Source organism: Engystomops pustulosus, chromosome 2, assembly GCF_040894005.1.
Source record: "Engystomops pustulosus chromosome 2, aEngPut4.maternal, whole genome shotgun sequence".
Taxonomy (NCBI): Eukaryota; Metazoa; Chordata; class Amphibia; order Anura; family Leptodactylidae; genus Engystomops; species Engystomops pustulosus.
The window spans coordinates 69,501,467-69,514,958 of NC_092412.1; the positions used below are offsets into that span (position 1 = coordinate 69,501,467).

Consider the following 13,492-nt stretch of genomic DNA (forward strand, 5'->3'; position numbering starts at 1 on the left):
TGTATTAAAAAAAAGTTTATTTTACAAAAAACTTTATACAAACATCCACTTGTTTTCTGAATCCTCCTGAATAGACTGAAAATAGTCAGTTTTCCCGATTACATTACATCCTTAGTATTCCGTTGCATATCACTCCAGTGAATTATCGGACAATGTAAGAAGATTTACATCAAGTTAGAAACTTGTCAATCCAAATGTTCAGAATGAAAGCAGCATTAGTGTTTGGGATGGCTAGTGCTATCGAAATAAATACAGTGCAAGGTGACCTGAAGCCAACAGAAGCAGCAAACGCATCCCGTCCCCCCGAATGTCTGCTGTTCTGCTCCATCACTATGACAGAAGTATAGGCATTGCCTGCTATGTAGTTAGTAGGGGCTGAATATATACAGTTTATGTAGACTTTAACCTTTTTGTGCAAATTTCGCTTCATGCTCCCTCTTCGTGGAATGTGATTGGCTGATGCTTTCCATCATTTATCTCCTTAGAGGAGACTGTGAGGCAACAATTATTATTTGCCATTTTTCTTCATAGAGAGCCTGTCTTACAGTCAGATGAAATGTGATGCAGTAGTTTCATAGAAATAAGGCTTGCTTGGTTGTGGTTACATCTACCAGTGCTTGGACAGTGACGCTCACTTTCACCAGGCCCTTTTCTTCTAGAATGTGATGTGGTAAACAAAGTTTCTCCTGCAGAAGAATGAAACAAAATGAACAAGGTAAGTAACCGCATAAAAATGGCCACATTTCTCTATTGAATAGTGTATGAATGATGTGTTATGATCTATACAAGTAACACCATAGACTGCAGCATACCCTTGGGCTTGTCCTCACACTGCTGTGCTCTTGGCTCTCTGCATTAAATTGCTGCACAGCCCCTCTCTTTTGCTTTAAAGAAATGTAGCAGGATTCTGTTTAAACACTACAGTAGTCATGCAGAGAAGAGGGGATGGTGAGCAGTATGAATGAAAAGAGCTAGGACCATAGCAGTGTGATGACATGCATCATTGCATTTAGAGAAGTTAAAACCCTGGAACCCTATATGACAGTGATGACGAACCTTTTAGAGACCGGGTGCCCAAACTACAACCAAAACACATTTATTGCAAAGTGCCAGCATGGCAATTTAAGTAGTAATTTATTGCTACCTGTTCTACTACAACGTTAAATCATATCGGCCTTTAGAGGACAACAAAACAGATGAATGCAGAAGGGCAAATTTGGACTAATGTTGTGGCTATGGTCCCCCTGTAAAGGAAGAAGCCTAGAGGAGCTCTAAAGATCCTCCCCTTTGCACATGTTCTACCTCTTCCTGCAGTCCCAAACAATCAAGAATGTGTTGCTTTAAAATAGCACTGAGAGCAGCATTTCTTGAGTCACCTGGGACTGCAGGATGATTCTTTGAGTTCTATGTCGAGTGCTATATTGATGGCTTGGGTGCCCAAAAAGAAGGCTCCAAGTGCCACCTCTGGCACCCGTGCCATAGGTTCGCCACCACTGCTTTATGGTAAGATTAGAAAGTTGCTTCTATCTAACACCGTCTAAAGTTTTATTTGTTGTTTTCTAGTAAGATTGTACTACATTTTGGCAATGATTGCCAGTGCCTTATCAGCTTCACTCTCTTTGGATGCTTTATATGGTCCAGTTCTCTTTGAATACAAGTTATGGCTCATTCACACGAATGTAATGGGGACCAACATGCGGTCGCAGCATTGACGTCTATCATGCCCCGTCATTGTGACTGTGCTCAGAGAAAAATAGGACATGTCCTCTCCAGCATGCGGCTGTATGTTCACCTGGGCTGCGGTACCTCGTGTGAATGTACCCTTACATCGGAATCATCTGATTTCCTAACCCTCGCCATTCAACAAGGGAAACCACTGCAATGTGTACAATGAAATGTGACACAGCAGCCTTTCAGATGAATGTGGTTCATGTAATGCATTGATGGGAAGGCTCTTCCCTTGTAAGGTTTCTCTCTGGTCTGACTGCACAGTAGTTGTCTTGTAGAGAAATGAACAAAGAAGAAATGTACATAATACTAATTGTTCATAGAAAAATATATAGAGCATCACTGCACAATACAAATCTATTCCGAGTTCTTAGGTTTTATATGTGGTGTCTACCAATTTGTAATAGATTGTCGCTTATCGCCTGCTCTTCAGGACGCCATATCAGATCTGGAAATCTCTCCTATTAATTACAATTCTGTCAGTCTGGAGTGTGATGAATGCCGTCCCTGTAGTCTGAAGCATTCATTAAAGGGATAGATCACCATCCAGACATCTGGAGAACAGATACTTCCCAGATCAGAGGTTTTTTTTTTTAAATGGACTTTGATAATGCATCTAAGTTAAAAAATATATTTAGTAAGATGTTAAAAATATTTTTTTCTTACATGCGAAACAACAAATCCTCATAATTTTGAACATTTCAGTACAGGTATTACAACTTCTTGTACTGATCTGTGTGATACGAGTAAGAAGGATTCTGTAAGCCCACTGATTCATGTTCCCAGAAGTTCATTATCAGTTATTACTGTGTAGTTACATGGTGTCACAGTCTGTATATACTGTAGTGTATACATGTTACAGTGCTGTTACTGTTATTTGGAACTATACTTATGCGCTGTTGTAGATTATTATTTAATACATGTATATTCTATCCAATAAGAAAATGTACAAGTATTTCTTAGAGGAGATGTCTCATGATGATAGCCCCTTTTCAAATGGAAGATGACCTGGCAATGAGCTGAGGGGTTGGCCTGGCCAAAAGGATTGCAGATAATGCCCTCCATGGCTGTGCTGAACAAAAGCTTCCCACTGAAAATGGGAACATATTGGCCTCCCACTGAAATATGTGATCTTTGACACATGGAGGCTTATGTTATCACATAAAGTAAGTACTCATAGCTCTCAAACTGCTACAAAATGTAGTATGGGGTGAGCTTTAGGCAATACATAGCATTATCCATTGAGATCTGTATCTAAAAAGCATAAGATTAACAAAAAAATATATAAACTATGAGGCAGGATACACATCAGTATTTACATTTCCCAGAAAATGAAATAGATGATAGCTGTGGGCTAATGTATGATGGAGACCATAATTCTTACGAAGAATGTATTCATCCAGGGCTTTCTACCAGTGGCACCTAAAGTGTTAAAACGACTGCTCCAAAGCAAACAGAACATGAAACAGGAATATGGGCCCTTCCATTGGAGCCGCCTGTTAGTTCTTTCATCTAGTATTAAAGGCTTTATTGTTAATTAAAAGCCCACGACAATCCTCACTTAATGAGCAGTGAATTGACATCCCTGGCGCTGCCAAAAATCAGCCGACCTATGACAGATTTGTCACCTTTCCTGAATTTCCCAAGAGCGCTCACCATTCTTAAATACACTCACAAGTCTCCCTGGAGTCTGGAGAAATGTTATATTTATACAAGGGGAATGATTCATATTGTAGTGTCGTACAACACCTAGGATGTCATTTACTGTATGATACATATTGTATAAGCACCAAGACAAATATAGAAGTAGAATTTACTGGACCAATGCTATGTTTATTTGTGGGTGAGTTGGGAGATGGTGGGATCCCTTAAATATGGGTTCTCCACTCCCAATGGTGGTTGTGGACTATAACAGTATCCATGTATCATGTTCTTCATGGAGCAGTGGATACAATTCCCTGATGCCTCCCTGCATTGGGATCCATGTGCAAGAGCCTTCAGAGAACACAGGTGGCAATGAAGGAAAGAAAGGGAAAACTGTTTTTTGTTTTTAGACTAAAGGGGCTAATAACAATCCCACTGTTTGAGAAAACCAAATAAATAAGTGATATTAGAATTGACCTGTAAAATATTTCTCACCTAGCCATATTTCTTCTCCTTAATAGGAGTTTTCCAGTTTTCCAGGTGTTCCATTATACTTATAAAATCTTCTATAGACTGTAGGGATGTATCAAAGAAAAGATAAGGCCCCTCCCCATAGCCTTTTTGCTCATTAGCTCAAAATCAACTTTAAAAATGATACTAATGAGCAAGAAGGACTCTGGGGGGCGTTACCAGAGCCTCTCTTGCTCTATGTCTCCCCTTCTCCCTAGGTCAGTGATGGTGAACCTTTTATAGGCTGGGTGCCCAAACTAAAACCAAAACCCACTTATTTACCATCAAGTGCCAACTTGACAATTTAAACAGTAACTTATTGCTCCCTGTTCTTCCACAACATTCATCGTATTGGCCCCCTGAGTACACCAATATAGTTGAAAGCAGGAGGGCAAATTTATAGCTTCTCTCCAGAGTCTCTCTGTACTGGAAGAATCATGGGGCCATCAAAAGATAATCTGGTCCTGTTCACACCTTCTCACTCTTTCTGCAGTTCTAATAAGTCAAGGATGTGTCATCTAAAAAGAGAATTGAGAGCAGCAGGAAGATTCCAGTCCTGTCTGCTAAACTATGTCCTGGGGCAACAGCCTGGGTGCCCACAGAAAGGGCTCCGAGTGCCACCTCTGGCACCCGTGCCATAGGTTCGCCATCACTGCCCTAGGTGCTTCACCCTCCCTCTTCCTGCTGTAATCTCCAGTAGTGGGAGGGGGTAAGTGCTCCTGCACAGTGTAATAGTTTACGAAGCTACAGCATGGGGGGCTCTGGTAATGCCCATATTTTTAGAAGTTTATTTTAGAAGGAAGGATAACAAATTTAAGAAAATTACCACAGTCACTGTTCCTGGATCTACGGGTAAGTGTCCCCATTTATCATGCTTGATTTTGATGGTAGATTTCCTTTAGAACCCCTTTATTTGTTGATTGTTGCACAAATTTAGAAACATTTAGGTTTTTGGTCCATTTCAATATTACTTTTTCAGAAAATAGAAAATAAGTACAATAACCTAGGACTTTCCACACAAAACAAGTTGTACAACTAAAGCTGTCCATACTGTAGATGCAATGGCTATCATCGAGAAAACAGACTGGTTTCGTCCAATAGAAATCCATTGCTTAGTCATTCACTGTTTTTGCTCATTAGGTTCCATGTAATATTTTATACTCATGATGACAGTACATTTACATAATCAGTGGATTTTCAGTATTAGCAGGGGTGGGAGTATTAATATAATTGTGCTAGAAAATCACTGCTGCACTTCCTCTCGGAAAAACAAAGATGATAAACTCATTCCATTTGTAGTATATTTGTATAGTTTAGAATCACAATTATTTCCCATTCACTTTAAAGCTGTATACTTCATACCTATAGCTGTAGCATAGAAATTGACGTTATCTTTTTTTCCCCAAATTATCTTGACATTTTCTTCTTATGGATGAATAGCGATCATAGCATGAATTCCAGGATAAGTATTCATAAACATCTGAATCCCTCTTGCAGCTTATTAGGGCAGCCATGCATTGCTTACATTAGGGGGATTGAAATGTTTATCTCCTTCATTTACATAATTGAATGCTATATATGCTAATAAGGAGGTCACTGTAACATTTAATGCCAAAATTGTATTCGAGACATTAATGCAAGAATATTGTGATGTGAATGGAAAAAGATGCAACTATGGCTTGGCACCAGTTTACTACATGCAGAGAATGAGCAGCACAGCATGTGATTATGGTCGCCAAGCAGCATGCTACCATGCCCATCCTCAGCTGGGTGCAGTTCATGCTGTGCCAGGCCACAACAAGCACAGAGGAATCTTGGCAATTTACATGGCTTCCACCTGTCATTGAGTTTACTTGACAAAAGCCAAAAAAAAAAAAAAAAAACACAAAACAAAATACAATGACTATAGATAATATAGAATGTTTTTGTTCTAGTGCCTTGAAGTGAAATGAACCATGTTTCTGCTGCTCTTATATTAGATCATGTTTTTAGAACCGATCTCATATTTGATGTCCACAAAAGTAGTTAAAGGTAACCAGTCATTAGGTTTTACCCCAGAGTATGAAATGTCATTTGTCGAATTCTCTCTATTATTGGATATCTCCCCTGTTTACCTATAAAAAGTCTCCCCCAAAGTCAGGCAAATATGATTCTTCTCATCACATTTTCACATGAGATGAGTCAAGTTTAGTCGTTACATGGGCAGTGTCACTTTACAAGCCACTATCTTCTATTCTCTAGCACCTAGAAACATGCAGCTGTGTCATTTTGAAGATAAGAATCTCATTTTTCAGATCACATCAGGTTTATGAACTGGACATACAGGCGGTTAAAAAATAGGAAGGAACGGAATCTTTTCCCACTATGTCTTTAACTACCTGTATCTCTGTTTTAGTAGCTCATAGACTCATAAGCTTGGGATGGATCTGATAGATGGTTTCTTTTCTTTAATATGACACTGGCATCATGTTTCTATGTGCTATGGAACAGAAAATAGTGTTTTCTTAAGTGACACTATTCCTTCAACCATTAAATTGTCAACATGAGGTGAGAAGAGTCATATGTGCCTGACTTTGGGTTAATTTTAGTGGTGTAAATCCTGGTAACTGGTTCCCTTTCACCACTGAAGCAAATTAAAGCAATATGGGTTCACTGACTATGAATGATAAAACGTTTTAGATTTTAGCTTCAGTACTGTGACTGGTATGTGGGAGCCTGCCCCTGAGACTATATCATGTTCTTAACTGCATCGACCAATAGGATATACTGCAGTGTGCAGGGGTTTGCCAGAGTTATGCTTATTGACGATCTTGCCTTATGATAGATCATGAATATAAGATTGGTGGGGGCCAGTTACTTTGTACTTGTGCTAGTCCGCTTAAGAGTTGTTTTATTACTTCCCAAGAAAAGAAATAAACATTGTTTAGTGGCTGTGTCTTGTAAGGCAGCTCAGCCCTTCAGATTGATCACCAATATCAGATTTGTGTAGGGATAACCCATGGCATCGGCTCCAATCAGCTGTATGAAGAGCTTGCCATATAACCTACCACCAAGCACATTTTCCCGTGGCTATGCTTGGCATTGTGGCTCAATCCCGTTCATATGAAAGCAGAATAGAAACAAGATGTCACTGGCTTAGAAGAGGAGGTAGTATTTTCAGGCATCTTCATCCAGCTCATCAGTGGGATTTAGCGTTAGCATTGCACCCCCATAGATCTGTTATGTATGACCTATTCTAAGGATTAGTCATCCATTTCTTAATCTATGAAAAGTTCTTTAAACCCAACGTGCAGCTACACATTGTGAATAAGATGTAGTCTTATTCTCCATTTTGTAAAATGTAATCCCATCAGTAGTTCAGGGTATAAAACTTTTCTTTTTTCTTTGTTAAAAGTGCAAAGGATCTAAAGCTTTCCCTGGAAACGTTCTCTATAACTTCACAGAAATTGTGACTATTAAAACAAATAGTATGAGGCAGCTGTAAGAACGAGTGAAGCCACAAAAAATGCCCTAAAAGCAGAAGCTAAAGGAGAATAAGATGTGTACCTTCAAAGCTCCAGATGCAAGTGTGCACATGCAAATAGGTTATGCCGACACTGCATTCCAATGATAGCTTAGATACATTAATACAAAAAGGAGTATGTGCAAGAGAAAAAAGCCTAGCAGGTCCCAGGAGAATAGGAAAGGAGATGAAGGTGGGATATTCTCTCCCATGGCCAGAAGAGCATCAACAGTCTTGTGAGCGTGCCGAATATTCAAGTGCAGGATGTCATTTGGAGAGCAGAGGTCAGCCTATCCGAAGGGCAGCCATCAGAACAGAAGAAAACAGTGGACAACATTAAATAGACAACACAGATAGAGAACGGGATAAAGTATATAATATCCTAGGGGTTAAGATGATAGAAGGTTTGCTACATGTGTTTTCCACAACAGCAGATTCCTCTAAGCCAGTAAATTACTAGAGCACAAATGATGAAGTAGGGGCCCACGGGCAAAGTCTTTAGAAATGTCTATATGTTTGTGCCAAGTACATACAGAACTGCTCAAGTACATTTATAGCATTCATGGCTTGCTAGGAATAACCGGATACTGGTGGGTGGCCATGCCGACAGAATACACAGTAACGATGAAATACACAGCAATAAGCACAATGATGGGACATGAACGGAGATGGAATGACACTGCTTATCACAAGTCCTCCCGGCTACTCTAATGATTAATTGTCTCACAAATGTTCTTCTGGTTAAATGACATTTATTATATAGGCGTAAAACACAGATATTTATATTACTGGACTGCTGGAGGCTATAGGCACACATTACACTAAATGACTAAACAGCTCCTTTCAATATGTCCTAATACTCTCTTAAAGCAAGAGCAGAGCGCTGCTAAAATGTATGGCTTGTGTGTGACATGACTACTAAGACCCAGTGTTTTTTCAGCCATCCGTATTGAAGTTAAAGGAAGGTCACATAGGATCCCACTGATGACCCATTTCACCGCCCTCTTTTCTGAGTTTGCCTAAAACAATAGAATGTCTTATGAAGGTTTTCTATGTCCAAGTGGCTGCTTAAAAGCAAATCTCAGCAGGGTGGCTGCCCCAAAATCTGATATGAAATATAAAAAACTATTAGTAAAAAAAAAAAAAAAACTTTATAATATCTTGATAAAGACTAATAGCTTATATTGTAACTGTTAGTGCCCTCAGCACATGAGACAAGGTCTCCAATGACTAGGATGGAGACATTGGCTGGTTGCACTCTTTCAAAGGAGCAAAAATCCTATGGGATTTTCAAGACTCAAATGCTGATACTAATGCAGGGCACATCTTGCCGCTTCCTTCTCCTGCTATGCTATGTCATTAGCATTACCACTACACCAAGCACAGTAAAGTACAACTTTTCACGAAGGAGACACTCAGTGGCTATACTGATTCTAAAAGCTGAATGGCTCTCATCACATAACCACTAAATTTACAGTCTCTTCTTCTTGTCCCTATTGAATTGAGCAAGACAGTGGCATCCGTCTCCTATGATGCCTCCAGCCCACCTACAAGAGCCGAAAATATTATACTGTAGTACAATATCTACTATGCTATTCCATCCTGCGGTATACTGACACTTAATGACCGGACAGTACTCTCCTGGCCTCTGCCTGACAGTAGAAGTCTATGTTCATGTCAGGAGCTTTCCATGCCAGAAATGAATTGTGATTCTTGCCCTATATACTCGTAGAAATACAACCCCACATATTCTACATAACACTGCAGATGGTTACTCTATTTATAGGAGTGCAGCACCTCCTAGTGGATAAGTCAGGCAGTGCAGAATAACTGAGAAAACATCAACTGGTCTCATGGTTGTTTCATTCTCCTTCTTCTTTAATCCATTACAGTAGGTTTAACCACAATTTGCCAATTTGCCAAACCAGATAAAGAGGCAGCTTGGCTAGATCTACTAGAATTGTGTACTTTATTATTTTGTTCATGGCATATCATTGTTCATAATCATAGCAAAAATTATCTTTTATCCTGGATTTCTAGCTGGGAAACTGCTAATATAAGGAACATGAATCTACCCCTCCCCACGCTTATGAAGGTATACACCCCTCTGAGACCCAAATTCTATTGTACAAAAACATATAGGGGTCCACTCACTAAGAACAGTGAAGTCTGTACAATGTGCAGTTTGCCTGTGTAGTGTGTAGGGGGCGCCAGATTCAGGAATTATTGCGCAGATACTTCATGCATCTGGCATCCCCTGCACTGCTCCCACAGAGTGCACCACTTTTTTTTGGTATACCTTTAACATGGGACGTGCGACACACCTGTCGGACTTTGCATAATACATCTGGCGCATAGCCCGGCTTACCACCGGAGCACTCCCTTCAGTGCAGAAATTTGTGTTGCATGAAGAATAGTGCAGTTGCGCCACCAAACAGTCCCATGCAACACAAATGTGGCACTGACACTTCTTAAATACCTGTGCAAGCAGTTTGTATAGAAAGAGTCTGCAAAGTCCAACAGAAAACTGGTGCAAAGCCCTTGGTAAATGTGCCGCATACGGTGTTATTTATAGGTCACACATTTGATTTAATCTCAGGCAAACACTGAGATCTCATCACCACTAACTAGTGAAGAGCAGATGTCTACGGTATTACAGTTTAGCTCCCATTTCAGGTGTAAAGCGTAATTTCTGCAATTTTTAAGTATTCATTAAATCGGATTGGAATCGAGTTGATTCTTTGAATCCTCCTTTCTATCGGATATTCAACATCGCTAGATACGGGCCCGTTCTTCTTTCCCGTACTTCTTCTGTGTACTACATGAGCCTTACAGGCTATCATAAGGGTCATGCAAATATCAGGATTCATTTACATGCATGAAACCTAAGGGGTTTACAAGGTAAGCAGCAAAAATTGTGTGTGTGAACCTAGCCCAACAAGGTACCTCCTGCTGCTCTTCTGTGCTTTTATATTTTATGGATGAAGCAGGTCCTAAAACCAGCAGTACCAGAGTGATGTGGGAACCGGTAGCAAAGGGTTAATAACATGGTTTCCCACTTGAATGTGTCATGGCTTAAGTACATAATTGTCTTCTCTTTTTATTGCTGAAACGTTTTTATTTACGGTTAAGCCTCTGTACACTAAAAGAAAATAATGCATTTATGAGATTACATATACAATGAATAATGCTGATAAAGGGGGAGAGAGAGGCTTTCCATTACAGGATTTATGTGTACGTGCTATTACAGGCAGCTGAGGATATCATATTCTTATTTCCATGTCAAAATCTATCTTTTTCTGACATTTAATTATGAGTAATAATATATATAAATGTTGTGGATTGTTATTAAGCTGCAATTGTTAATCTGTAGGAGACAATTAAACTTTTGTACTGACTATTATATGTTGTATTGGTCTGGGAGTATACCCATAACCAGCTAAGCAATAAATATGGTTTTGGAGGGCAGGAGGAAACTGGTGTACCCAGTGGAAACCCACACATGGATGACTTTATTATATAGCATATGGCAGTGTTGGCGAACCTATGGCATTGGTGCCAGAGGCGGCACCCAGAGCCCTTTCTGTGGGCACCCGCGCCATTGCCCCAGCACACCAGACACGACTCGAAGAATCTTCCTCCAGTTCCAAGCAACTTAAAAGATGCGGCTTTCAGTCATATTTTGATACTTACTTCGCTACTTGGGACTGTAGAAAGTGGGTGAATGTATAGACAGGGCCGAATAACCCTTGGAGGACCTCCTGCTGGCCCCACAATTCTGTGTACAGAGGGACACTTAAAATGATGTAAATTTTGCATCTTTCTACTGTGTTGCTGTCCTCAGGAGGCCAATATTATTGAAAGTTGTTGAAGAACAGGGAGCAATAAGTTACTGCTTTCATTTTTGGTTGGCATCTTGCGATAAATAAGGGGGGTTTTGGGTTGTTTTTGGGCACTCGGCCACTAAAAGGTTCGCCTTCACTGGCATATGGTGTACAAAGTGCACACCAGATTAAAAGCCATTTTTATCTCTGTGTGTGGTAGAGTAAATTTTTAGCCTCTCTTTGAAATACCCCAACTTTTACAAACTTTTCAAGCCGCCACAGTTACTTTATTGCTGAGCCAGGACGAATTCTTTACACATATCCATGCTACTTCTTAGCCCTTTTGCTCGGCTATATATGAGGCTCTATGCACATGACCATAATCAGATGACGGCCACCATTGACTTCTCTGCCCTTATGCAATCTCACTGCACAATGTAACAACCTGTGAAGATGCAGTATGGAGGGGCTCTGGTAATGACGCCCAGAGCCCTTCTTACTAATTAGCATAATGTTAAAAGTTGATTTTAGAAGGAAGGAGGCCATGGATAACACATAACAAAAGATTACCACAGTCATGGTGCCTGGATCAATGAGAAAGTGCCCCTGGTTTATCATGATGGATTTTGATTGTAATATTTCCTTTAAATATAAAATGTATCAATATTTGAAGGTGTTTTTAAGCTTCAGAAAAATGCTGTAGTGAGAAATAAAATAGTCTTGCTCCAGTTCCCCCTCCCTTGGGATAGGGAACATACTGCCTTACTACAGTATGGCAGTAAATGGTGATTTCCCTCCTCATTCATTACAAAGTGCTAATCTCACAATGTAATCAATGGGTTTAAATGAGGCAGCTTTGGGTGTTCGGAAGACCCGAGGCTGTCATGGCGGTCAATCGCTGCCCCCCGATGACGTTGTGCCATCTTCGCCAAGATGGCACTGCCATTTCTTTGAAACCGCAAGCAGCTTTGCCAGCAATGATAGATGGGTTAACACCTGCGACCGGAAAAGCGTACGGGTAAGTGTTTGCTGCAATATGTACCAAAGACTTACCGGCTATGGAGAGGGATCAGCCTGTGAACCCTGTTCATGCACCTGCACCCGACTGTGACATACTATTACATCAAAAGTCGGGAAAGGGTTAAATGGATGCATGGGACTTGGTTTTTGGAATGCATATCATGTTTGCAGTGGTCATGTGAGTAGTATGACGACATGTGGAGTCACAGTACATTACGTGGCATACAGATAGTGTACTCTGTGGAGTTCCAGTAACTGAAGAGATGATGCGACCATGCTTTCCCCCCTCATCACCACCTTGGTTCACAACTGATCATGAGTACCAACCAGTGATTTATATGTAATATTATGAATACAAGTAGACATTTGAGATATTATGTATGTGGAAGGTAATGTATGAATTTTATAAGGAATCAATATTTAAGTGAGTATATCATGTATTTAAAGGGAACCTACCACCACGATTCTACCTATAAAGGTAGATCGGGTGGTAGGTGGATGTAAGGGACGTGAGGATAGCTCTTTTTAGAGCTAATCCTCACGTCCCCGCTAACTTTTGGTGCACTTTATGGAACTAATATGTAAATTTCGTTATGCGGCTACTGGGGCGTGGAGCTGCACGCCCTTGTCCGACAAGCCGGCTACTGCGCATGCGCAGTAGCTCCGGCCTCGGAGCTGGGGCTGCTCAGCCGCCGGCCTGCGTTCTGCGCCTGCCATCATGACGGACGAGGGCGCGCAGCTACGAGGAGCTGCGCACCGCACGCAACAGGGTAGGAGGAGTAATGTGGCTACTGGGGCGTGGAGTAGCCGCGCTGTGTAGCCTCGTGCCCGGCTACTCCACGCCCCAGTAGCCGCATAACAAAGTACATTTACATATTAGTTCCATAAAGTGTACCAAAAGTTAGCGGGGACGTGAGGATTAGCTCTAAAAAGAGCTATCCTCACGTCCCTTACATCCACCTACCACCCGATCTACCTTTATAGGTAGAATCGTGGTGGTAGGTGCCCTTTAAGGAAGGGTTTTATTTTACCTTTCTGTTAAATTGTGGATCACCTCAGGGATTGGCAGACAAGACCTATCCTTAGATTTTAGATATTCTGAGTGCTACTATGGGTGGGAATAGGGGAGGTGGTAAGGGAGGACTGGGATGTTTCCCCCTAAATGGGGGTAATGTTTCCATTGTTCATATAGATTTTATAATGCTGCTGTCCCGAAAGTACATATTGATGGCTTCTACGATTCAAGGTAGAATAGCATGGTCTG

At 40.8% G+C, this 13,492-nt stretch overlaps 1 protein-coding gene across 3 annotated transcripts in view; it reads right to left on the reverse strand.

Moving 5' to 3' along the window:
• The window catches only part of LRCH1 (leucine rich repeats and calponin homology domain containing 1), a 102,437-nt gene continuing 88,945 nt past the window's right edge, over positions 1–13,492 (reverse strand). For all 3 annotated transcript variants that reach the window (XM_072135225.1, XM_072135224.1, XM_072135226.1), the window contains one exon: positions 1–686. In XM_072135225.1, coding sequence (XP_071991326.1) covers positions 573–686 — 114 coding nt within the window. In that variant the 3' untranslated portion in view covers positions 1–572. The remainder of the gene's footprint in view (positions 687–13,492) is intronic.